Genomic DNA, 24,579 nt, shown 5'->3' with positions numbered 1-24,579 from the left:
CCTTCATTATGAAAATCCTCCTCCCACACAGACTCCCAGAGATGTGTTGTCTTATCCATGAGCATGAAGTAATTACCTGTCTTCTCCCTTCCAGCTTAGCTCTTTGGCTTCAGTTCAGTTCAGTTGCTCAGTCTTGTCTGACTCTTTGCGACCCCATGGACTGCAGCATGCCAGGCTTCCCTGTCTATCACCAACTGCTGGAGCTTGCTCCAACTCATGCCCATCGAGTCAGTGATGCCATTCAACCATCTTATCCTCTGTCATCCCTTTCTCCTCCTGCCTTCAATCTTTCCCAGCATCAGGGTCTTTTCCAATGAGTCGGTTCTTTGCATCAGGTGGCCAAAGTATTGGAGTTTCAGCTTCAGCATCAGTCCTTCCAATGAATATTCAGGACTGATTTCCTTTAGGATAGACTGGTTGGATCTCCTTGCAGTCCAAGGGACTCTCAAGAGTCTTCTCCAACACCACAGTTCGAAAGCATCCAACTCTCACATCCATACATGACTGCTGGAAAAACCATAGCTTTGACAAGACGGACCTTTAAACCAGGTGGTTCCTAGGCCAAATTCGGCACCTAGCTTACAAGTGCATGCTGTTTGGTTCATAGAGTGTTTTGAAAATGTTTCAAAAAAACTGGGTCATTATGATAGAACCACTTTGGAAAACACTTTGTTTCTCATCAAGTTACCCACACTTACCAAACAACCCAGGAATCCCTCTCCTAGGAATTTACCCAAGAGAGATGAAACTTCATTCACACAAGGATTTATACTCAAATGTTCACAGAAACATTATTCTTAATAGCCCAACTGTAAACAATCAAAAAAGTCCATCAATTGGTGATTGGATCAATAAACTATGGTCCATCCATAATGGATGCTACTCAGCAACAGAAAAGAATGAACCCTCAAACAAACACCCAACTAGTATGTGGATGAATCTCAAAGGCATTATGCTAAAGCAGAGTCCAGAGGTGAAAGTTTTATACTATATGATGTATTTCATTTACATAAAATTTTACAAAAGATGAAAAGCATATCTTTGCTTACCAGGTGCCAGGCATGATGGGAGGGACTTGACTGCAAAGGGGCATGAGGTAACTTTTTGGTGATGGAAGTATGCTTTATCTTGATTGAGGTGGTAGTTAGAGTTGTATCCTTTTGCCAAATCTCATCACTTAAATTGATGTATTTTATTCTAGCTGTATTTGTTTTCTGTTGCTGTATAACAAATTACTGCACTCAGGGGCTTTAAAATCACAAAAATTTATTATCTGAAGTTCTGGAGGTCAGAAGTCCAAATGGACTTCATTGCAGTAAAAGTCCAAATGGACCTCACTGCACTAAAAGCAAGGTGTCAGCAGGGCTGTATTCCTTACGGAGACTTCAAGGGAGAATATATTTCCTAACCTTTTCCACCTCTTGAGGCTGCTCATATTCCTTGGCTCAGGGCCCCTTCCTCTATCCTTAAAGCCAACACCACTAAGCCAAGTCTTGCCCATACAACCGCTTACCTGGTTCTTCCTGCTTTTACAGACCTTTGTGATTACATTGAGCCCACCAGTAATCTCACCACTTTTAGGTCAGCTGATTAACAACCTTAATTGCATTTAACCTTAATTCCCTTTTATCCTGTAACCTCACATACTCACAGGTTCTGGGGGTTAGGGTGTGGACATCTTTGCAGACCGTCATTCTGCTGACCACATGGCATATCTCTAAAAGGATATGGTTAAAAATTGGTAGATTGAAAATTGGAGCGACTTCATACAAATATCCAGAATACTGCCTTCTCTTGGTAAATCAGATCTGGTCTCACTAGGCTTCAATAGTTGTGTGGCTAAATCTGCTGCAGCTGAGTAGCTGCCAACAGTCATGTCTGACCCTGTGCAACCCCATAGATGGCAGCCCACCAGGCTCCCCCGTCCCTGGGATTCTCCAGGCAAGAACACTGGAGTGGGTTGCCATTTCCTTCTCCAGTGCATGAAAGTGAGAAGTGAAAGTGAAGTTGCTCAGTTGTGTCCGACTCTTAGCGACCCCATGGATTTCAGCCGACCAGGCTCCTCCGTCCATGGGATTTTCCAGGCAAGATAACTGGAGTGGGGTGCCATTGCCTTCTCCAGAGAGGACACAGACACTGTCAAAATTTGTTTCAGTACTGTTTCTCACCAGCTTCACCTATTTACATCCCTGCTTGGTCACTAAGATATTTACACTGGCCATCTCAGTCTTAAACTGTTAAGTCAAATGAAACCAAGACTCTCTGACCCTTCACATGTCCCCTTCCCTTTTTGCTCCACTCTCCCTCACCCTCCACTTGATCTGTCAGGCTGACGTGTTCTCTCCATCCAACTCGTAACACCGTCTCTATGTTGAAAAACACAGTGGAGTTCAACCTGGCTCCAGCAAGGCCAAATTCCCAAATCCATCACAGCATTTGAGAAAGGGGTTCTGTGAACTCACAAGCTGAAACAGCGAAGATGGAAATTAAAGACTGGATTCAGGATTCGTCACTATTACCCAAGAAGAGATGTTTCCCTACACTCCCACTTTAGCCTAGAAGCATCTCTGGCTTCCAGCTTGGGGCCAGGCACAGTGTAGACACACAACAAATGTATATACCCCCCAAAGTTTAGTGTAATATCTCATAGAGTAACTCAAATAAAGGCTAAATCTCAGTTTGTTTAGCAGCGATGGGGGAAAAGTACTGAGACCCATTTCTTTGTAGGATAACTTCAACTTAAAGACAGAAAAATCACATTGCTTCCATGATCCTCAACTGATTTCCTAACCCTTGCCAATCATCTCATCAAGATATGCTTTGAATGTGTTGAGAAGACGGGACAAGGGAATATGCAAATGGCTGAAACAGCAAATCTCTTCTACTACTGTTGGATTAAACAAGCAACAAGAGTGCTTTCTAGTTAGGATGCTCATTGGATTAAGATCTACAGTAACCATCCCACTCTGCTCCAGCCCACAGCATTTTCTCTCGCCATATCTTGCCCCCTTTAATTTTGCCAGATTTAGAGTCTGACCACTGCCATGTCCCCACTACACAGTTCTCAGGCTCACTGTTTTCCAGCCTCTTTGCAAGAGTCCTCCCAAAGCCTCAGGGCTGCCTTCTGTCCTGGATACTCCAGAGTGTGAGGAGGAGCACAGCAGATGAGCAGATGAGCTCACTGGGGAGTGAGCGTAAGAATGAGGAATACGTGGACAACGCAGTTCAACCTGTCCCCCAGGAGAAACATACTCCAACATTAACTAAAATACTGCATGTGTGTGCTCAGTCGTGTCCGACTCTTGGCAACCACATGGACTGCAGCCCACCAGGCTCCTCTGTCCGTGCAATTTTTTTCAGGCAAGAATACTGGAATAGGTTGCTATTTCCCACTCCAGGGGATCACCCAAGCCAGGAACCAAACCTGCGTCTCTGGTGTCTCCTGCATTGGCAGGTGGATTCTTTCCCACTGCGCCCCCTGGGAAGCCCATATAAAAAATTAGGCACTTTCTAAAGAAGAAACACCTACTAAACTTGAGAAGACTCCATTAAGAATTACTAAGATTCTCGCATCATGGCTTCCACCTCAAATCCTGTCCTATTTAATAATCTATTCTAACGAGCTATTCTAGGCATTGATTGTGCATCTTCAGGAATTACATAGCTATGCTCAGTGGAGTTCAGTTGTGCCGAATGGTCACATAGGCTAGGAGGCCACACCTGGGTCTTTAACTGGGCTTGCCTTGGGACCCTCCAAAAGCAACTCAGAGAAAATCTAAGCGCAGATTTGACAGAAAGACAACTACACAAAATATAAACATTCAATCAACCCATAGGAGGACAGAAACTTCCAGGTCATTCAGCATCAATGCCTCTGCTGGTAAGTTACGTAAAAGCTGAAGTTTGACTTACTCCTTACAAATGAAAGAATATTATACTTGTAGAAAATAGATGGGCAGCTCTGTGGCCTTTGGCCTTAACAATCTGGGCAAGCGAATGGAGTATTCCTCTGGGGACCCCGATATGCATATAGCAGAAAAATGAAGTCCAGATTCTATAGCTTGTATCTTGAGATATCAGGGAACCCTTCTCTACCTTCCCCATGAAATTGTAAATTTCTCTTGCCCTCTAAGCCAGTTCAATATTATTGACAGAAATCTGGGGAATGATCATATGCTCAAACAAGGAACATTTTAGAAGATGACAATTTTTATATCCCCCCAGGTGACAGTTCATTTAAAGGCACAGCAGTTGGTTACCAAGACTTGGTAATGGTGCTAATTGTAAGGCTTGGATAACAGACCTAATTAGGTTAATGACAAATTCAGCCCAGCAGGGGGATTTTCAGGACCATGCTTTTCAAACACACACACACACATACATATTTTGTCTAGTTCATAATAAAGAGATGTGCAGAGAAATGAGGCAGGAAGTTCTTATAGAATCATAAGGCTATCATTTAGACTTCATTTATACTTCAGGGAGAAAACAAGGTAACTGTTTCAGAGTTAGATTTTGTAATAGGCATCCAACAAGAAAAACAATGGAAAAAAAAAGTCCCCAAATGCCTTCAAAGCAGGGGTGCTTTTGATGGCTGGAAAGCCCTTTGCTAAGAGCACAAGGTGTGCTGCTGTGGACTGAACTGTACCTCCCCAAAATTCAGAGCTACAACCCTAACTCCCAATGTGACTGTATCTGGACGGGATCTTTATGAAGTACTTAAGGTTAAGTGAGGCTGTAAGAGTAGGGCCCTAGTTGGATGGAAGAAGAGGAAGACAGAGATCTCTCTCTCTCTTCCTCATGAGGACACAGCAAGAAGACAGCCAGAAAGAGAACCCTCAGCCAGAAACTAAACTGATCAGCCACTTGGTCTTGGATTCCCCAGCTTTCAGAACTGTGAGAAAATACAGTTTTGTAGTGTAAGCCACCTAGTTAATGGTATTTTGTTATGGCGGCCCAAGCAGAGCAGTAGATGCGAGTTTCCACGTTTGGAGCTAGAAGCTGGGCAGGGCTGAATTTTTCTCCGTAAGAAAGAAGAGTGGGGTGGGCCGCACAGTTAGGTTCCTGGGGGAGGAGACAGAAGCCCGTGAAGCTGCTTGCTGTGTGGGAAGGGGGAGAGAGAAGACACAAGATAACCTTGGAAGGAAACACAAATTCAAATGGGGGGTTGTGAACTGGGATAGAAAGTGTGTGATGTAAAAGCCTCTTAAGACGGTTTCTTACGATATCTTCAGTAAGGCAATTTTTATAATCACAGAATTCTGGGTGTGGTCAGTTTTTCTCATGCAAATGATGAGGGCTTAGCGCTTAGAGTGCTCAGCAAGAGCTGAGATACATCCCTCAGATACATGAGGTGACGGATGGCTGCCATATGGGCCATAAACACACGTTGTAGGGACCACACAAATGCTTCCAAATTACCCTCTGTGTTGCTCTTCGAGGACACACCTTAGTTTTGTCATGTCTGGAGAACATTTTGAAGAAATGAGAATCAGAAGGCTGGTTCTAATTCCTAATCTTCCATTTTCTGTGTCACTTTGGGAAATGACAAATTTTCTGTGCAGCAGGCTCTCCATTCCAAAGATGAGAATGACACTTACTGCTGCTTTTGTTCCCAAGATTATTAGAATAAATAAGGTGATAAATGTGGAGATGCCCTTCAATTAATTTTGTTTTCTACTTTTTATTTTGAATTAGAATCACAGAAAGTTGCATAGGTAGTCCAGAGAGATCCCAGGATCCCTTCTTCACTCTGTCTCTCTCGGTGCTCAGAAATAAAGATCTTAAACAGCTGTTGTTAAAAAGCAGGACACTCACAGTGGAGTATGTGTATAGGTCTTTGTCATTTTATCACATGTGTGGACTTACATACCCACTTGCATTCAAAACATTAATCCATCAGTACAAAGATCTCTGGAGGCTACTCCATTACCAGTCATACCCCCTTCCCTTCTCCCTGTCACCCCTAGTCCCACCAACCAATCACTAAACTGTTCTCCATCTCTTTGTCATGTCTAGAATGTTATGTAAGGATATCTTTTGAGGTTTTTTTTTTTTTCACTCACAAAATGCCCTTGAGGTCTCTCCTAGCTGCTATATTAACTGTTCATTTGCTTTTATTGCTGAGTAGAACTCTATGGTATTGCATTGCAGACATTTTGGTTGTTTCCAGTTTGGGGCTATTACAAATAAAACTGTCCTAAATAAGCACGCACAAGTGTTTGTGAGGACATACATTTCCATTTTTCTGGGACAAATGCTCAGGAGGACAGCTGTCAGTTGTACGTTAGGTGTGTCTGTTTTTGTTGTTGTTGTTGTTGTTGTTGTTTTTTAAGAAAACTCCAAATTACTTTACAGCATGGGGCACTATTTTGTGCTCCCACCAGCAACAGATGGGACATGAGATTTCTTTGCATATTCACTAACATTTGGTATTGCCATTAATTTCTTAAACTAATTTTTATACTATAAAAAGTACTTGTTATTCCATTTCAAGGCAAACCCTAATATCAACAGCTCTTGCAGGATAAACCTCTATCTATAGTAAATATATCAACATTTCTGTCTTTATTTATTGTAGATATAGGTGCTATGATCCCTACCAGAGACCACGTTCTCCAGGATTTGTGGAAGACATTCTGCTAGTCAGGCTGGGGTTCATATTCCAGCTTTGGGGAGAAACCCAGGGGTCTAGTCAACTGTGATCTGAGGATGGGGGAAGTCTGGCCCACTGAAATGCTACCAAGGGCTCACCTGTCTGAGGCTTGCTACAGCCTTGCACCTACATTTTCTGAAACTGACATATAAGGGTCACACTAGCCCTAACTGTTGTTTGTTTAGTTGCTATGTCGTGTCCAACTCTGCGACTCCATGGACCTCTGTCCATGGGATTCTCCAGGCAAGAATACTGGAGTGGGTTGCCATTTCTTTCTCTAGGGGATCTTCCTAACCCAGGGATCGAACCCGAGTCTCCTGCATTGGCAGGCGGGTTCTTTACCACTGAGCCACCGGGGAAACCCAGCCCTAACTGTACCCACCTTCATATGGGCTCGGATTCTCCTTCTGACACACGTTAGTCTGTGCTAAGCACCTTATCTGAGTGAGGGCCTGGGACACCTTGTCTATGACACATGTTGGTAACTATGATTTTCTAACCACAGGTGGTACCCCTAAGGATTGCATCTTGCAAAGAAAACAACTCTTGTTAATATCCCAGTTCCTCCTTCCTCCCTTAGCTCAACTTCAGCCCCATTTACGGAAAGAAGGCTACACTTGACGAGCACTTGTGTCAAGCCCTGTGCTAAGTAACCACTTTTTGTATACAGTCCTTTAGTACAGCACCCTGTAAGGGTATTTTGCCCATTTTATAGATGAGGCCACTGAGAGTCAGAGAGCCTAAGTAAGCGTCCTAAAGGTGACAAAGCTGGAAGAGCGGCAGAGATGGCTTGGAGCCAGGGCCTGTCTTAGGTCAGCCCATGCTGCCTGCCTGCGTCCAGAGCACAGGAGACCTCGCTACTGAGACGGAGCTTGGCTCCGGGATGTCCACGTAATGCACAGGTCAGCTAGTGATGCATGCCAGCAGGTAAGGGCCATCAGCTCTTGTGCCACATACCTGGGCAGTGGCACCATGCCTTTACAATGGATCTTTATATGGGATGTGCCCTTTGGTTATTAATTCATCCAACAAACACGTGGATGGAAGATTCTGATTCACTGGGCTTCAGGTTATCAAGATTCTATGGTATTGTTTATTCCTTGATTCTCTCTCATTATCTTTACATTTTTCCTCATTTTTTCTCCTCTCTGCTTCCCCTGATCTCACTCTCTAGGCAAGGTTTACACATTTTAGCTCATTTTCCCTCTTTCCTGTAACTCCGAGCTCACACTGGGCTATGTTGACAAAGTCCAGGTTTCCCATATAGGATATGAACCTGATAGCAGTAACAGCTACCACTTTTGAACACTAGTTAAACTAGGTGTTCTAACATGATCATTTCACTGAGTCCCCAAATGCTGACTTAGGAAACGGGACTGGGGGGACTGAAAAGCTTGACAAAGCTCACACACCTAGAAGCGGCGGGGCTAAGACTCAATAATCAGCTTTCACCGTTGTCTCTTGCTGTGCGCTGCAGTGCCTTCCTTCTTGTGCACAAAATGTACACGGCCCTCCCTGTTTCATTCATCAACCAGACAGCTATTAGACTATCCCCTCCTACCTTCAGCCCAGTTTCACTATTCGGGGGAAGAAATGCATTAGCTTCACATTTCTTGTAACTAAAGGAAGTAGAAGACATCTTGATAATTCAGACAACCTCAGGACTATGTGTGTTTTTAAGCCCAGACACCACACTATAGCTGGAAGGGGAGGGCTGCGTGGGGTTTGGGCTTTGTGGGCATCCCCAGCTTGGTCCCTGAGGTCTGCAGCAAAGGGCTGGCTTGGGGGCGGTAGAGATGCTCCAGTGCTGAGCACAGCCTGGGTGCCATACGCTTTAAGAGCTGAGGCGCTTCGTGCTGAACTGATAGCCTTCTCACTTAGCTAACTGAATCCCTTGCTGTGCACTGTCAGGCATCTGGGCAGGGGACAGCACCTCATCTGACACGCACACAAATATAAAAGAAAATGACGACAGAGAGTTTAATGGAGCAGAAAGTGCAGCAACCCTGCGATGACTCCAAAGCCTGGGACGCAATGAAAGCTCTCAGCCAAGGAGGGAAAGGACCCAGGATTCAGCTCCCTGTCCCATTTTCTCCTTAAGGCATCAGGGCTTGCATTCAATGCTGATGTGTCCTAATTGAGAGGGGGTGTGGGGAAGGGGAGAAAGGCTGCACGACATGACAGCCTTTGCATCTCTTCCATCTGCTCTCAAACACCGCGCTTGTTCTTTTGTGAATCGGAAGCCAGTATCCACTGCAGGTCAGAAGTCAGAGGTTTGGAAAGAGGTGTGGGTCAAGAGGAACCAAACTTTCTAACACCTGCTCTCAGCTGCTCTGGGCACCTGAGCTTTGAGGCCAGGGCATTTCCTTCTGGGCAGGGTCTTCTACCCCCTCCCTAGCTTTGTGGGGACTGCTCTTTGCCACAGGTTGAAAAAGTCCCAAAGTTCCTGGCTGGAAGGCGCTGGTCCCAGGGAGATGGTGGCAGGAAAGCTGCCTGGAGTGATGACATCCTGTACTCTGCCTCCTAACATCTCTTCAGAACCTTCAGGTGCTAGCAACCATCTGTCTCCAGGGAACACACAGTACACCGTCCTCTGATGCTGGTATGGAAACTCAGCCTCGGCTGCGGGCCAGGTGGATCCGAGGTCTGTGAGCAACACCTGGCACAGCCTATATCTCAACTTGCCCACCCTGGTAGCCATTCAAACATCCTTTCTGGAGGTTGTGTCTGTCTTCCTAAGAGTCCCTCCAAGTTCCAACATCCCAAGTGACCAGCTCAAGGTCGACTTTGCTTCAGAAGCTTGTCGGGAATCAGAATTCAGGCCTCATGGCCTCGGGCTCAGGTTTTGTGCACGGACTGCTCTGCCACAAATGCAGAAAGGTGACGTCCAGAAATACAAGCCTGACTGCGTTCCCCATGACTATACGTATCATTTATCCCTTGACAATCTTGCCATGTGATGCCAATTACTAAATTCTTTCCTTCAGAGCAAATCTTATTACCAGCATGGGAAAGGCCAGTACATGACTCTGGGTCGCTTTATTCTGCCCTGACTGCCTTCCCTGCCAGGGGGAAATTCAATCCACTGTACAGGTGGCAGTGGTCAGAGGTCCCCCAAATGAAAGAGGAGGCAGGGACAAGGATCCCTATGCCCCTGTTTTTTCTGTGGGTCATGGCACCATTTATACCCTGCAGAATTTCAGAGGGAAAACAGAAAGCTGCTTATTTTCTCAGAGGCTGCAGGGAAAGTGGATGGACTTTTAACCCTTGGTCATTTTTAAGTAAAGTAAAAAGATGTGTCATCGGAAAGACACACGTTAAAGTTACCTTTAAAGTGTGATTCTGAACCGGAAGTATGAAAAAGTCCTTTATCCTGGATGAAACCAACAATATTAAAACTCCAACACCAACTGAGTAAGTCAAGCACACAGGTCAGGCTCACTCTTTGTTCCAATTCACACCTGTATACACACGAGGCAGTCCCAGGGGCTCTGGCATCACCCACCGAGAGAGGTACAGGGCTGACAAATCTCAAACCTGACTGCATGCGAGAACCACCTGGGCTTGTTAAAAAGGAGATATGCCGAGTCCCCGTCCCAGAGAATCTGACTCAGTTGATTTGGGGTAGGATCCAAGCATGGGTATTTTCAGTGCGTGGGGGAAGTGGTAAACTTCCATTAGAAAGTGCTTATGAAGAAGTGTAACCACCATATAATGACATGCACAAATCTAGAGCACCCAGCTTAATGAAACCTGGGCTTCCCAGATGGTTCATATGGTAAAGAGTCCGCCTGCCAATGCGGGAGATGTGGGTTCGATCCCCGTGTCAGGAAGATCCCCTGGAGGAGGAAACAGCAACTCACTCCAGTATTGCTGCCTGGACAATCCCATGGACAGAGGAGCCTGCAGGGCTGTAGTCCATGGGGTTGCAAAGAGTAGGACACGACTAAGTGACTGAACACACACGTGCTCTTAAAACCCATCCCCATCAAGATACAGAACATCCCCATCACCCCCAGAAGCTTCAGCATGGGACTTTTAAAACTTAACTCTTATTTTGAAAAAAAAAAAGAAAAAACTCTTCAAGCTGCAAGAGTATAAAATGAACTCAGCAAGGGTATTTTAAAAACTCTCCCCTGTTGATTCTAACACAGACCCAGGATTAACAACAGTAATTGGCTGGGTTTTTCTTTTCCTCTTTTTTGGACACACCTCTGGCCATGGAAAACCTTCAGTAAAACTTGGGCATAAGGTTTTAATTTTTTGTTACTAATTTCTTAACCAGGTCATTATTGGTTCCTTCAATACAGAAAGTACTGTTGGCCTCAGATCCTTTTGATTCTGCTGTATTGTGATTGTCTTTGTAACTTTTCACGCATTGTTTATGGTTCACAACCTCCCTCTTTCTAGCTACATATGATCTCAGGGGACTTTTCGCCTCTAAATAAGAACATTTTATGTGTGCTTGTGGAAGAAAAAGGTGGGGATCATGCTCATTTTTCATAGTTCAGCCACGGACAGTTGAGGCAAAACCTGGAGCCCTCCAAGGGCTATTCAAGGTCAAGGGCAGGAATGTGTGAAAGGCAAGAATCTGGAGTGAGTGAGGAAGTGAGGAAACAAAATCAAAACCAAAAGCAGTCATGTCCAGGCCCAGTAAATACGCACAGACGACAGAGGCCAGCCTGAGCTATGAGCTGAGGGAGGCCAGCAGGAGGCGTTCTGAGGTTGAGGCACGGTGGGAAGGGAGGACTGGGGGCCGGGGCGGGGCGGGGGTGGGGGCAGTGAAGCCGGCAGTTAAGGGGCTGTGCCGCCACCAGAGGCTGAGACGCAGAGCATGCTGGCCTCAGAAGGGGCCCAGGTGCCAGGCTGTGCTCTGCACGAGTCCCTGGCAGACACTGCCAGTGAGGCTGCAGCTGGGGCCACCCAGACCCGCCAGCTTATTTCACTTTGCACAAAAGCTGAATATGATTTAACAGCGGTTCTAGGGGCATTGCTGGGTACAGCTGGACTCTGCCCAGGTCCTTCATCTCCTTTTTGTCTCCTGATAAATATTTCCTAAGAAACAATTCCTTATGTGGTAGCTAAGTGACTATTCCATTTGGAATAGCAAGCTGAGTGGGGTGGGTGCTGGATGCTGCCATACAGGGGAAGTTCTGAGCATGGCTGAGGTCCTTAGGACCCAGATGAAGGAGGAGAATCTCCTTAATTCCTCAGATGGTGGCAGAAGGCAAGCCTCATGATAGATATGAACAGACAAGCCTCATTTCATGGTGGATATGGGTAATGGCCTGAATGAGGCCATCACTGGCCCAAAAGTGACTGAAGAGTTTAAAAATGAGAAACCTATCACACTAAAATGTTTGACAAAGAAAAGTTCTCTTCGGGACCAGTAACTAATTTCTTAAGTCTTGTGGGTGTTCTTTTTTTTTTGGTACTTGTGTTGTTAAATAAAGCTTTGGTTTGCATATAACTTTCCAGGTTTATTAAAAGGATGAGTGTGACAACATGAATTTTAAGGCTCAGTAAATTCCAAAGCTTTGTTTTGGAAAACAAATCACAATGCATCTGAACCTTGAAGTCCATCTTGTCTTTGATTTTAGCAATGAGTTAAATTCACTTAAATTTGTTTCCTAACAGAACCACACTTTATAATGAAAAGTTGCTCTGTTCTTTTTTTTAAAAAAGGCAGAAACATAGAAAATGAGCAAATAGTAAATTTTTGAAATCTAATTTTTTGAGATTTCAGATAGAACAAAGAGTGAGGTTTTGAAGCCATGGTGGTTTAAATATATCCAGTATTAATGCTTTGTCAGCTTCATCCTGCTCTCACACACACACACGCACACACTCATACACACACATGCACACGCACTCATGCACATACACTCATACACACACACACATGCACACACACTCATATACACACATGCACATGCACTCATGCACACATGCACACGCACTCGCACACACACACTCATACACACATGCACACACACTCATATACACACGCACACACACATGCACACTCATACACACATGCACACACACTCATATACACACATCCTACGCACATAAATATAGCCGGAACAGGTACCTTTCCCTCTCCTTCTATATCGAATTCAATTCCTAGATTCTGTTAACCTCTCCCGGCATTTCGTGGTTTATGGGTGAAGCACCCGGGAGCTGTGGCTTCTGACGGCGTGAGCGCTGCTCAGAAACACGAAACCTTCAGGTGTCCTGAGGTGGCAGAACAGTGAGTACTCAGGGAAGCCTGAGGAGGGGAGCTGTGGAGGGCTGTAGAGTCACCTCTGAGGCTCTGCAAACTGATGGTCCTTAAGGAAACGGGGCTCTCCCTGCTCCCATCCCAGCTCTGAGCTTCTGGAAGAGGTGAGGCTGCCATGGGCTGAGCCGTGGGCTAAGCCGAGAGGAGATGAGTCAAGGTACTCGCAGTGTCTCACACGCGTGAGGAGCCCAAGAACCACCGTAAGTCAAGCTGCCTTATAGGCTATGATCTGTGCATCCTTTCACCTCCACTTACACGGGACCCCATGCTGACAGCACAAAGGGAACAAAGCAAAGTGGAGACACTGAAAAGAGCAAAATGAAAAGTCTTCCCAAAGGATCGCTGGCACAGTCCTACCTCATACAGGTCTATAAGGGGTTGGGGATGCGGCTCCTAGACATCACAAAAGGGACAGGCATGATGATGGCACTGTTCTCAAAGCAGCACTGACAAGAGGGGGAACGGGTGCAAACAGAAGCTGAAACAAGACAAGGGGACCGCCCGGCTGGGGCAAGGCCGGCTTCTTACCGTAGTGCGGGATGATGGCCCAGGCCACGGCCGAGGCGTAGATGCCGCCGATCATCCAGAACATGCAGAGCCAGCTCAGATGCTCACCCCGCTTCTCTCGGGCCAGCACCTCCGCAAAGTAGGAGAACACGGCGGGGATGGCTCCTCCAATCCTGCCAAGAGGTAGGGACGGCATGTGATGCCAGGGCTCGTGCAGCCAGTGTGAAACACGAAGGGCACAGCTAAAGCAAGCTCTATTAGCACACGCTCTCTTTTCCAGCGTGCCAAGGAAGGCACATTTTCTACAACTTAGTAACTTTTATAGTGGCTCAGACGGTAAAGAATCCGCCTGCAATGCGGGAGACCAGGGTTCAATCCCTGCCTTGGGAAGATCTCCTGGAGTGGGGCATGGCAACCCACTACAGTATTCTTGCCTAGAGAATCCCCGTGGACAGAGGAGCTTGGCGGCTACAGTCCATGAGGCTGCAAAGAGTCGGACCCGACTGAGCAAATAAGCACACAGCGTGTTCAAAATAGGTTTATTATCCTCCCCAAACTTGAACCTGCAATTAAACTACCTTACCAAAAGGTGGGAGTGGTGCCCTACTCATGTGCTTTATATAGAGCGCTTAGCTTAAGATCTCCATGGACTTTCTATTTCTTGTTGATGTTCTGCATCGTGTTTATCAAAAAGCACAATATTTGGTATGATCTAGGAAATACTTTAATTAACACATTAAAAAAAATATATATATATATTATGATTATGTCTTGTCCATGACATGGGGACTTTGGAAAGAGATTCAAACACCTCTAGAGGGCTGATTGCAACTGATACCACTCCACAGCGTTGGTCCTACAGCCCTGTCTGAGGGATATGTTAACATAGGACCCACAGGACTGCTGCCTAGACTGGCTCTGATCCTGATCCAGCAGGTACTGCTGAATGAGTGTGTGTGAAAGGGGCACTGGGACAACCACATAAAGAGCTGCTGGTTTAGATACCAACAGTGCAATGCTTCCTTCCAGTCAAGGTGATTTTAAGAGACACTGATCTCTGGATAGAGGGTATGAACAGTGACCTCTTCTCAGGTTAAGGTTCTCAAATGAGGGTCTATGGAATCAAAATTTTGTTCATTCTAGGGAGATGGGCCATAGATCTCATCAGAAGGTCAACTTGGCCTTGACCCCACAAAATTTAAGACACTGTCTAAGAAAGTAAGGTAGTATGGGAAATAATTACTATCATTCTAAACAATATGTGAATTCTTAACATAATTATTTTTTTTAAGTGTGCCACAATATAGTGAAAATGAAAGTCGCTCAGTCGTGTCCGACTCTTTGCAACCCAGGCCAGAATACTGGAGTGGGTAGCCTTTCCCTTCTCCAGGGGATCTTCCCAACACAGGGATCGAACCCAGGTCTCCCACATTGCAGGCAGATTCTTTACCAGCTGAGCCACAAAGGAAGCCCAAGAATACTGGACTGGGTAGCCTGTCCCTTCTCCAGGGATCTTCCTGACCCAGGAATTGAACCGGAGTCTCCTGCATCGCAGGCGGATTCTTCACCAACTGAGTTATCAGGGAAGCCCTCAATATATAAGCAAGTTGTAAAGACAACATCTAGCGATATACAGTTGTTCAAATATGTACTGATTCCTTTATGTTCATATTTCTGTAAGGAAAATTGCTATTGACATTTCAAGTAAATTTGATGTCAAGGAATGACGCTTGTATTTATTCATTTAGCAATAACTGATTTCCTGAGTGCCTTTAATATGATGAAGAAATACTGACAGTGATCTTAGCAAATGCAATTAAGAGAAAGGCCACAATCTGCAGCAGATGTACCTATGAACCACGGAGTTGATAATGTCACTCTGCACCAACTGGTACGTATGGCACCATTTCATGAGTCTGCCCCTGTTTACAGTAATGTGGTAGTCATCTGTGGCTGGATATGTGCAGACCACCTAGAATAGTGCTTTTCAATCCACAGGCTACAAAATTAATTTAGCAAATGTCAACAGCATTTTTAAAATTGAAATAGACATGAAATATTTGAGTGACATTCAAGTAATAAGTATCATTTCATGCATTTCATTCACAATAAACATTTATAGTAATTTATATTCATATGTGTAGATGTGTGAGTATAAATATATATTCAATATATATCTATATATATGCATGTGTGCTAAGTTGCTTCAGTTCTGTCTGATTCTTTGCGACCCTAAGGACTACAGCCCACTAGGTTCCTAGAATCCATGGGATTCTCCAGGCAAGAATAATGGAGTGGACTGCCTTGCCCTCTTTCAGGGGCTCTTCCCAAGCCAGGGACTGAACCTATGTTTCCTGCGGCTCCTGCATTGCAGGCAGATTCTTTACTGCTGAGTCACTGGGGAAACCCATAACTGCATGTATACTCATATATATATGTGCTCTTAGTAAGACCTACTGTTCAAAGAGTTTAAAAATCACTAACTTAGAGCATCTGTATCTGTTCCTCCGGGCCTTGAATGTGACGGTTCTACCTAAAATCTCTGTGAGTGTGATTCCATGTGATTTCAGACGTAGCACATGGCAACTCAGAGCCATCACATCAAGGGTAGCCAGCCAGCACCAAGTCTATCAACCAGACCCCCAAACAAGAAACAGATGTATACGATGGCCAGTCAGAGCTGGCTATAAACCACACCACAGAAACTCACACAGTTCTCTGTCTGGCTTCCTGAGGACTTCACACCATGCGTGGACAGCTAGCTGAATTTAAAAATTCAACAGTGTTTCAAACAGATTTGCAATGGTTCCCTTACAACACACAGTTTTAATGGGAAATAAAACATCTATGTCATAAATAATTTAACGCTGTCCCTTTTGTCATTTGATGTGAGGAATCTGTTTCTCTGCACCATAAAGTCCCAGGTCCCTAATCTGTGTCTTCACTTTTCAATGCAAAGGAAGAGCCTCAGTTTTTACTGATTTGTAACATCCTAATTAATGTTTCATCGGGATTCTGGACACTCCGTGTGTATGAGTGGTGAACTCACTTCAGGAAGGCACAGTTGTGTGTCAGGAGATGCCAGGTTGCTCTGAACCAAGATGAATATACTCCAGGTGGCTACCAACGCAAGTGGGAGACTTGCCTGTTAGTTTTATTACTGTTGCATAAAAGAATGCCAACTTTAGGGGCTTTTAAACAATCCTTCTGATTTTAATTCAATGCCTCTTTTTCAAGATTTTTTTTTTTTTTTTTTTGCTTTTGGAATCTTTTTTTTTTTTGCATGGATGTCTCTCAATGTTTGTAAAGCAGACCACAAGGAATTCTAAAATCAAGGGCTAAGTGAGTTTGAAGGAGGAGGGAGGGAATCTATTTAAATCCCTTACAAAGTCCTTCAGACTCAGAGACCTAAAAAACAATCCAAGCATTCACATTTCTTATTGTGAGCTGATCATCTATTTTGGGAAAAACATTAACTCCTCATCATATGGTGATATCCTTCAAGCAGAGAAAACACAATACAGTACATTGCAGTGTGCCATAATATTAACTGTTCCTGGTGTTTCATAGCCAATCAGAGTGCTTACATGTTGTTTACACTAGACCAAAGGCTCTTGGAAGGTGAAGACTATAACATATTCATCTTTGAATCCCCCTTATTTGGCCTACTGGACATGCACTAAGTGTTTACTCGGAAGAAACGAATTGCCCCAAGACTCTCTGATGATGGAGGGGAGGAGTAAGCTGCTGTGATGGCCTAACATCTCCAGTGAGTGGAAACATACACCTTATGTCCTGGGCCAACACGACCGGAAGCTGGGGGTGCTGGCATGGCAGTTCTGAGAGCAGCAGAGCCCGAAAAGAGTTCGTGAATTACTCTATGTCTTAGTCATCACCCTCCACCAACAAATCTTATTTTAAAAGCTCCCTATTACTATTCTACCTCACTATTTTGTATGAGGGGCTAATATATCTCCTTATTTGTTTTATTGTACTAAGATATAATTTCTGAGAACACTTGAAGGGAGAAACATATCTGAATGAAGTTTCTCAAATTCTCTATGGTTACTAAATAGGGTTGACTTTGTGCCCCTCTCCCAGCAGACATTTGACAATGTCTGGAGATATTTTTAGTTATCACAGCTCAGGGGTTGCCCCTGGCACATTGTGGGCAGAGTCCAGGCATGCTGCTAAAAACCCTATCATATTCACAGCAGCCCCTCATAACAAAGACTTATCCAGCTGCCAATATCAATAGTGCTGAGGTTGAGAAACTCTTGCCATGGGGACGTAATAGAGGAAATATGATACTTTAGACAGCCAGGATATAAGGCATACCGTGGTTATCTTTTACATAGCAGATAGGCAGTAAATGTCTAAATACAGTTAACAGGGAGACCTCTTTATTGTTCATTATCTACTGATCAATTAGCTACTGTTGAAATGTGCTCACAATTTCATTTTTGACAGAATATTTACACAAATGAAACAATGAGATCAGGGTGGTTTATAAAGAATTTTTCTCACCATAGGATATTAAGTCTATTTTATTAGCTCCCATCAAGGACCATATCTTCATTGTCCATGGTAGTGGGAGGCACAAAGGGAATAGTAATTGAAATGCACATTCTTTTATGGGTGGAAGATTAGCCAGATTCAAAATAATTGAATTGACACTGATGAAACAGAATGTTGGCATGTGGAATTTCAGAGTTGGAGCTATTTTCCCTAAGTACTATTAATGTTAGGTGTTTACAACTTTAATTACAGAAATATAAAGAAAGCAAAAAAAAATCTGTATTAAAACTCATCACTAGAATAAGTTGGGACCCCTCCAGTACCTCATTGCATGTGTGTGTGCACTCAAGTGTGGGAACACACTCAACATGCCCCTCAAAAGCTCTGCAATACTTTTCGCAATACTCCACATTAGGCATCAAGTAAATGTCATAAAACATATTTTCCTCAGTAAACTAAGACAAATTCACAAATGAGATATGGTATAAGGCAAAGACTTGTATCAGCTTTACAGACACAATTTCTGTGCTGGAAACACGAGACATGTAAACTGAATGAGTTTAGCAAAGTGGGAAGAAGGAGAAGGCCAAACATTCCTGTCTCCACAAACCTCCCTGAAAAACTGGGAAGCCTGACTGATTGAAGTCTGCACATTTCACAGCCACACCTCACATCACTCCAGCCTCGATGACACCTTTGTGGTGGATTACATCTGTCTCTGTACCTTGTCACTCGGATGTATGCTGGCTATTGAGAAGATGAGGAGGACGTTTCTATGGTGAAAGGAGGAGGTTGTACACAAAAGGGCCAGTTATACTTAAAACGGCTTGAAGTATGATGCTCAGGGGAGAAATTATAGAATGATGACTTCCTGTCAACAGAATTGAATAATTCTGTTTTGCTTTAATGCTTCAGTGAGCACGTATTGATAACAATGAGTAATTTTATTCTTTCTAACTTCACCATGTGATTGCCGGCCAGGGCCGTTCCTCAAACTCCCCTTTCCATTGGGAAATGAGGTATTACACGAGAATGTAATTAAGCAGGAAGTTGAATAAGCATTGTAAAGTCATGTGTTCCATACAGATAGTAAGCAGGTGCCAAAATCCACCAAGAGCTGACTCTGGTGGCTTTATTACAACAAGCATTATGGGTTTATAAAAATGACTAATCAATGCTGTAGTCTATGCCAGGAATCACAATCACAAATAATTCGCATGAAAAATATCCTTTTAATCTTTGCTCAGCATCAGCAACCAAAAAAAGAAAGAAGACACTGAACTGCCAGGCAAGTCGGACAGCAATTCAGAACCAATTCATTGTGTTTTCAACTGGACCCAGAAGTAAACAACTAAAGCAGCAACTCCAAAGATGGACTTCCTTTTCATGAAAGTAACAGAGTATCAAAGGGGAGGCTGCTCAGAGGCTTAGATGAAAGAACACAGATCTAACATCTATGGACAGGCTAGGTTGGCACAGAAAATGAGATTGCTGTATTGATTAGAAGGCATGTGTCTACTGTGAGTAATCAAGATAGAGACAGGAAAAGAATGTTTCCTGGTAACAAAACCAATCATCAAATTAGGAATAAGGATCCCTCATGCCCAGCTTTGGTGCTAAAGCGTGGGGGGTTAGGGTAGCTTTAGTCTTCCCATCTGCAAAGCCGCAGCTTAAACTTGACTATTTTGAGAATATGGAGATGCAAACATATAATCTGAGTAAACGTTGTGTTTCTAAGAAAACATAATTTCAACTCCCCTAGCCCTTGTTTGCAATCATATTGGTGCCCTAAGCCTGTCAAACCTAAACAGAACTGCAGGCAGCAGCTAGTGGTAAAGAATCTGCCTGCCAATTCGGGAGATGCTGGTTCAATGCCTGGGTCGGGAAAATCCCCTGGAGAAGGGCATGGCAACCCACTCCGGTATTCTTGCCTGAAGAATCCCATGGACAGAGGAGCCTGGCAGGCTACAGGGTTGGACACGACTGAAGCAACTTAGCAAAGCAGCATGCACGCAAAGCCCCTCAAACCTAAACAGATCTGCATATCCACAGCAGCAGACCTGCTGCCATGAGGGAGAAGGTGTATTCAGAGATCAGAATCCTCATGCTGTCTTGGAAGAAAAATCATCTCACTATTGAGACAGCTGGAAGCATGCCGCCCCATGGCACCTAAATGATGTCATGAACAAAGATGGTGATGACCGTTAGGATGATCTGTAAGAAGTGATGAAGAAAGACACACAGCCTTTTCCGGTCACTTGCTGTATATATCTAATCACCCATTTCTCCTCAGTCTCCCACTCACCTGCCATTTACCAATCCATCCATCATCCCCCCCACCATGCAGCCCCTCACCCAGCCAAGATCTGGGCCAAGTTGCTGGAGGGACAGGCACGAAGAATACATATCCCTACCCTCAAGGAGCTCACAGAGTCAGTTCTTAAAAGTGCATGTGGCTAATTTTTCATAATTATATGTCATGACTTTGGGAGCACTTTTCCTCTGTTACTTCTTTCTCCTTTGGAATCCATAGTTCTTTCGCCAAAAGGTATACAGGGAAATAAAGTGTGTCTGAATGGTCCACTGTTGTTGGAAATTCTCATACAAGGCATTAAGACAGTGCTTCCCAATGGAAATACCATGTGAAGTATGTATAAAATTTTGAATGTTCTAGAAAAGATATTAAAACAAGGCTGCAGTTACTTTTAATAAATATTCATTTAACCCAATGTATCCAAATACTATCATTTTAACATGTACTCAATATAAAAATTATTAATGAGATATTTTATACTCTTTTGCATGTATTAAGGCTTTGGAATCCAGTGCTACGTATTTCATACCTTACAAGCACATCTAAATTTGGCCACATTTCATATGCTTGGTGGCTACATATGGCCTGCTGGACTGCACAGGCCTAGGAAAACACTGGCTCACTGTTTATCACTTGAGTTTGCAATTATTTTTGGATTAAAGATAATTTAGTCTGTTGCCTCATCTTCCATATTGGAAACAGTCTTTCCATTCCAATTCTTTGGGTCAGAAATCTTGAACTGATCTGTTCAAAATGTTTATTTGGTGTCTGTCATGTATCAGACATCGTGTGGTATGAAATCACAGACATTTCTCAATGAATCTGAGACAACACAGGCCTGGTGATTATAAGCATGGAGCCAGACTGCCTGGGTATGATTTTACCATTAGCCTCTCTGTGCCTCATCTTTCTCATCTATAAAATGGGTAGCACAAATATTATCTTCCTCATAGGGTAACCATGAGGCTTTAATGAATCAATATTTATAAAGTACTTAACACAGCATCTCTCAATAGAGCAACTACTATATAGGTGTTTGATATAACATGTTTAAAAGTTGAAAATTTTTAAACAGTTCTGCATTTTTCCAATGCAGGAGGTATAACCTTACAGTTTGGAATTAGACTAAAACTCAGAAGACCTGGGAGTCTACTGAACACATGGAAGTCAATCTATCCATGCCTCAACATTCTAATTTCAAAAAGGCAGGATATTTTTGCATACTCAGTTATTTTAGAAATGTTCTGAACATAAATGAGGTTCTACATAGTTTGAGGAATTTCAGTCAGTGGTGATCATTTCTATCAAGTCAGGGTATTCTGGTTATTGTACCTTTACAACAATGGATTGATATCAGTGAATGGATGGATACTGTTTAGCTATGAAGGATGCATTTATGAGGCTCCATTTGCAGAGGGAGAAATGGCCAGTCATTCTCCTACCATACACAGACACTGAAATTTCATTTTAATTTCTGTTGCTGGTATAGTTTTCTCCTGACCTTTACGCTTAGCGGTGCCAGGCCTTCAGCAAGACGCTCCCAACTCTGACATTGCCTGGCATCTGAAGCATTCTCATTCTCATAATTAACAGTGACTGGAAACAAATAATTTAATTCTGGGCAAATGAAAATGAATCAATGGTGTCAACTCCACTTCCCATCTTTCTAATTTTCTGTAACAAAAGAGGAGAGGGAAATGTCTGTTCCCTGATGTGAGACTCACTTAGGAAACTGACAGACAGACGAATAACTGCTGATGCCCTACTCCTCCTTCCCATAAAGCACCGCTGTCCCTGGCAGGAAGAGTGTGCCTTGTGCTGAACGAACATGTAAAGTCATGCAGAATTTGGCACCCGGACACATTTATGTTTCTAAGAAAATACACTCATGACTTAGTGTGGTGAACAGAGGAAAGCACATCTATCACAAACCCAGCCGTCAGGCTCCTTTATATGCAGAACAGGAATATAACACAGTCCTGCTGATGATGCCTCAGAACAAAATAAGATAGGGCAAGAGGAAGGCTGTGGCTCTTGCAATAAAAGCAACACAAAGGCATCTTAACCTTGGATTCAGAATGCACAGTTTGCCTGTTAACAGAGTGGCTAGTTCAAAAGGACTTCACTGCAACTTAAGTCCTGGCTGTGTTACTCCTGGTTCCATCACTGAACCTTAACTTGTGAAATGAGGGGTCTGGACTGTGACCCAGAAATTTGCCTCCTCCTCTGAAAGGCCCAGTGTGAGGAACTGGTGGACAGGCACCATACCAATGTGGAGATCCTATCAGTTGCTCTGTCCATTCCAATTACGTATTCTGGAACTGGGAAGTGACCACAGGATGGATTCAGGGACCTCCTGCACTCACTGTGAGATGGATCTGAGATCAAACTCCATTGAACACCTGACCTTTGTAAGTCCTAACTCTGAGTGGTGAACCACAGTGACATTTTGGGTCTCCTGGAATTAATGTCAGTTCAGAGCCAGTGCCTAGTAAGCTCTGAAAAGTCGATTATTTCCTTTTCTCTCATGCAGTTACCCTGGTAAAAGGCACAGGTCCTTTGGGGGAAGGCTGGAGGAAAGATGAACAGCATAAACTTCTAGCAATGTACTAGGGTCTCCCCTTCATTCAAGGGGTTCTGGGTCTGTAAACTGGCTCAAGTCTGGAAATTGACTGAGGGCCATGCCTTTTTGTTTCTATGATGCAAGTTAAACTTTTGGTCATTTAATTGAGAACTCTTCCCCTAACACAGACCAAGTAAGACTTTATTAAACTTCCTATGATTAAGCAATAAAGGGTAGACAGACCTATCCTGTCGATCTCTGCCCTCTTGGAATTTACATGCTGGTGGAGGAAAGACATAAACACATAAGAAGCAAATATTTTGGTGCATTGATCAGTGCAACCAAAAAGACCAACCAGGGGTCTGTGGTGAGAGTCACTGGGAGAGGTGGTCTGAGGTTGTGAATTCTGAGGGCCTAGGAAGAAGACCCTGTGAAGCTGAAAGGATAGTAAGAGTGATGCTCCTGGGAAATGCATGGAGCATTGCAGGGTCTGAGCACCAGAGTTCCACAACAGAAAAAAAGTGCCAACATTCTGAAATTTTCCTTCCTTGTTCACCGAGTTCTCTTCAATTTAAAACCAGATCAGATGTGGATAAGGGAGCTGCCTAGTGCATAGAAATAACAAGATCTCCTATTTAAGGTCTCTGGGATCAAAGTCTTACTTCTTTGACTCAAGTTTTAACTAACAATGTTTAAATCAAAGGACTGTCAAAACCTCAGCTGCTTATGTTTTCAGTGCGTAAGTGATGGACATGGAAAGGGTTTGAACATCACACACCTTAAAACAAGAAGAGCCTTCATGCAGAAACTGGTTTTTCATTCACAGTTTTGTTGCCATTTTCTCCTCATCTATGAGTCTCCCACATTCCTTGCTGCTGCCCCACAAAGGACACTGACTAGTTCTTAGCAGACAGAGAATGGGAGTGCTTTTGAACTTGGGTGCTGGAGAAGACTCTTGAGAGTCCGTTGGACAGCAAGGAGATCAAACCAGTCCATCCTAAAGGAAATCAACCCTGAACATTCATTGGAAGGACTAATGCTGAGGCTGAAGCTCCAATACTTTGGCCACCTGATGCGAAGAACTGACTTATTGGAAAAGACCTGATGCCAAGAAAGATTGAGGGCAGGAGGAGAAAGGGACAACAGAGGACGAAATGGTTAGATGGCATCACTGACTCAATGGACCTGAGTTTGAGCAAGCTCTGGGAGATGGTGAAGGAGAGGGAAGCCTGGTGTGCTGCAGTCCATGGGGTCGCAGAGAGTCAGACACGACTGAACAACAATGGGAGGGCTGTCTGTGTGCCTTCCGTCTCCAACCAGACAGGAAGCATTTAGGGGCCAGGTCTCATCGATAACTGTGAAAGGTCCTCCAAGGTTTCAGGAGTAGAGCAGGTGTGAAAGAGTTTCGTTTTTGAGTTGGAATGGAATTGGAGAACATAGAGACTCAGCTGAGAGTGTCCAGATGAACCCTCTCTGCCAAGACAACCCCTCTGTCATCAGGGCAGCTCTCCACATGTTAGGAGAAGGCAACAAGGCCCCAAACTCAGCCAAGGAAGACAGACCGATTTCTTCACTTCCCTTAACAGCTGTGTTTCTCAGGTCACCTCAGCTGCTGGATCCTACAAGGTCCTGAGTGTTTCGCTGCCTGGGCCCAGGTGAGGAAGCTCACATGGCTTCCTCGCAAGCCCCATTCCCAGCTGAGGGACTCTCCACCTGTTCTGGAGAGCAGGGACGCTCCA

At 44.1% G+C, this 24,579-nt stretch overlaps 1 protein-coding gene across 1 annotated transcript in view; it reads right to left on the bottom strand.

Annotated features, from left to right (window-relative positions):
• The window catches only part of SV2C (synaptic vesicle glycoprotein 2C), a 161,766-nt gene that overhangs the window by 79,845 nt on the left and 57,342 nt on the right, over nucleotides 1-24,579 (bottom strand). Inside the window, exon 3 of the mRNA XM_052646763.1 lies at nucleotides 13,467-13,618. Coding sequence (XP_052502723.1) covers nucleotides 13,467-13,618 — 152 coding nt within the window. The remainder of the gene's footprint in view (nucleotides 1-13,466; nucleotides 13,619-24,579) is intronic.

Source organism: Budorcas taxicolor, chromosome 10 (genome assembly GCF_023091745.1).
Source record: "Budorcas taxicolor isolate Tak-1 chromosome 10, Takin1.1, whole genome shotgun sequence".
NCBI lineage: Eukaryota > Metazoa > Chordata > Mammalia > Artiodactyla > Bovidae > Budorcas > Budorcas taxicolor.
The sequence above is the reverse complement of the archived record's forward strand: the minus strand, read 5'-3'. Positions and strand labels throughout refer to the sequence as shown.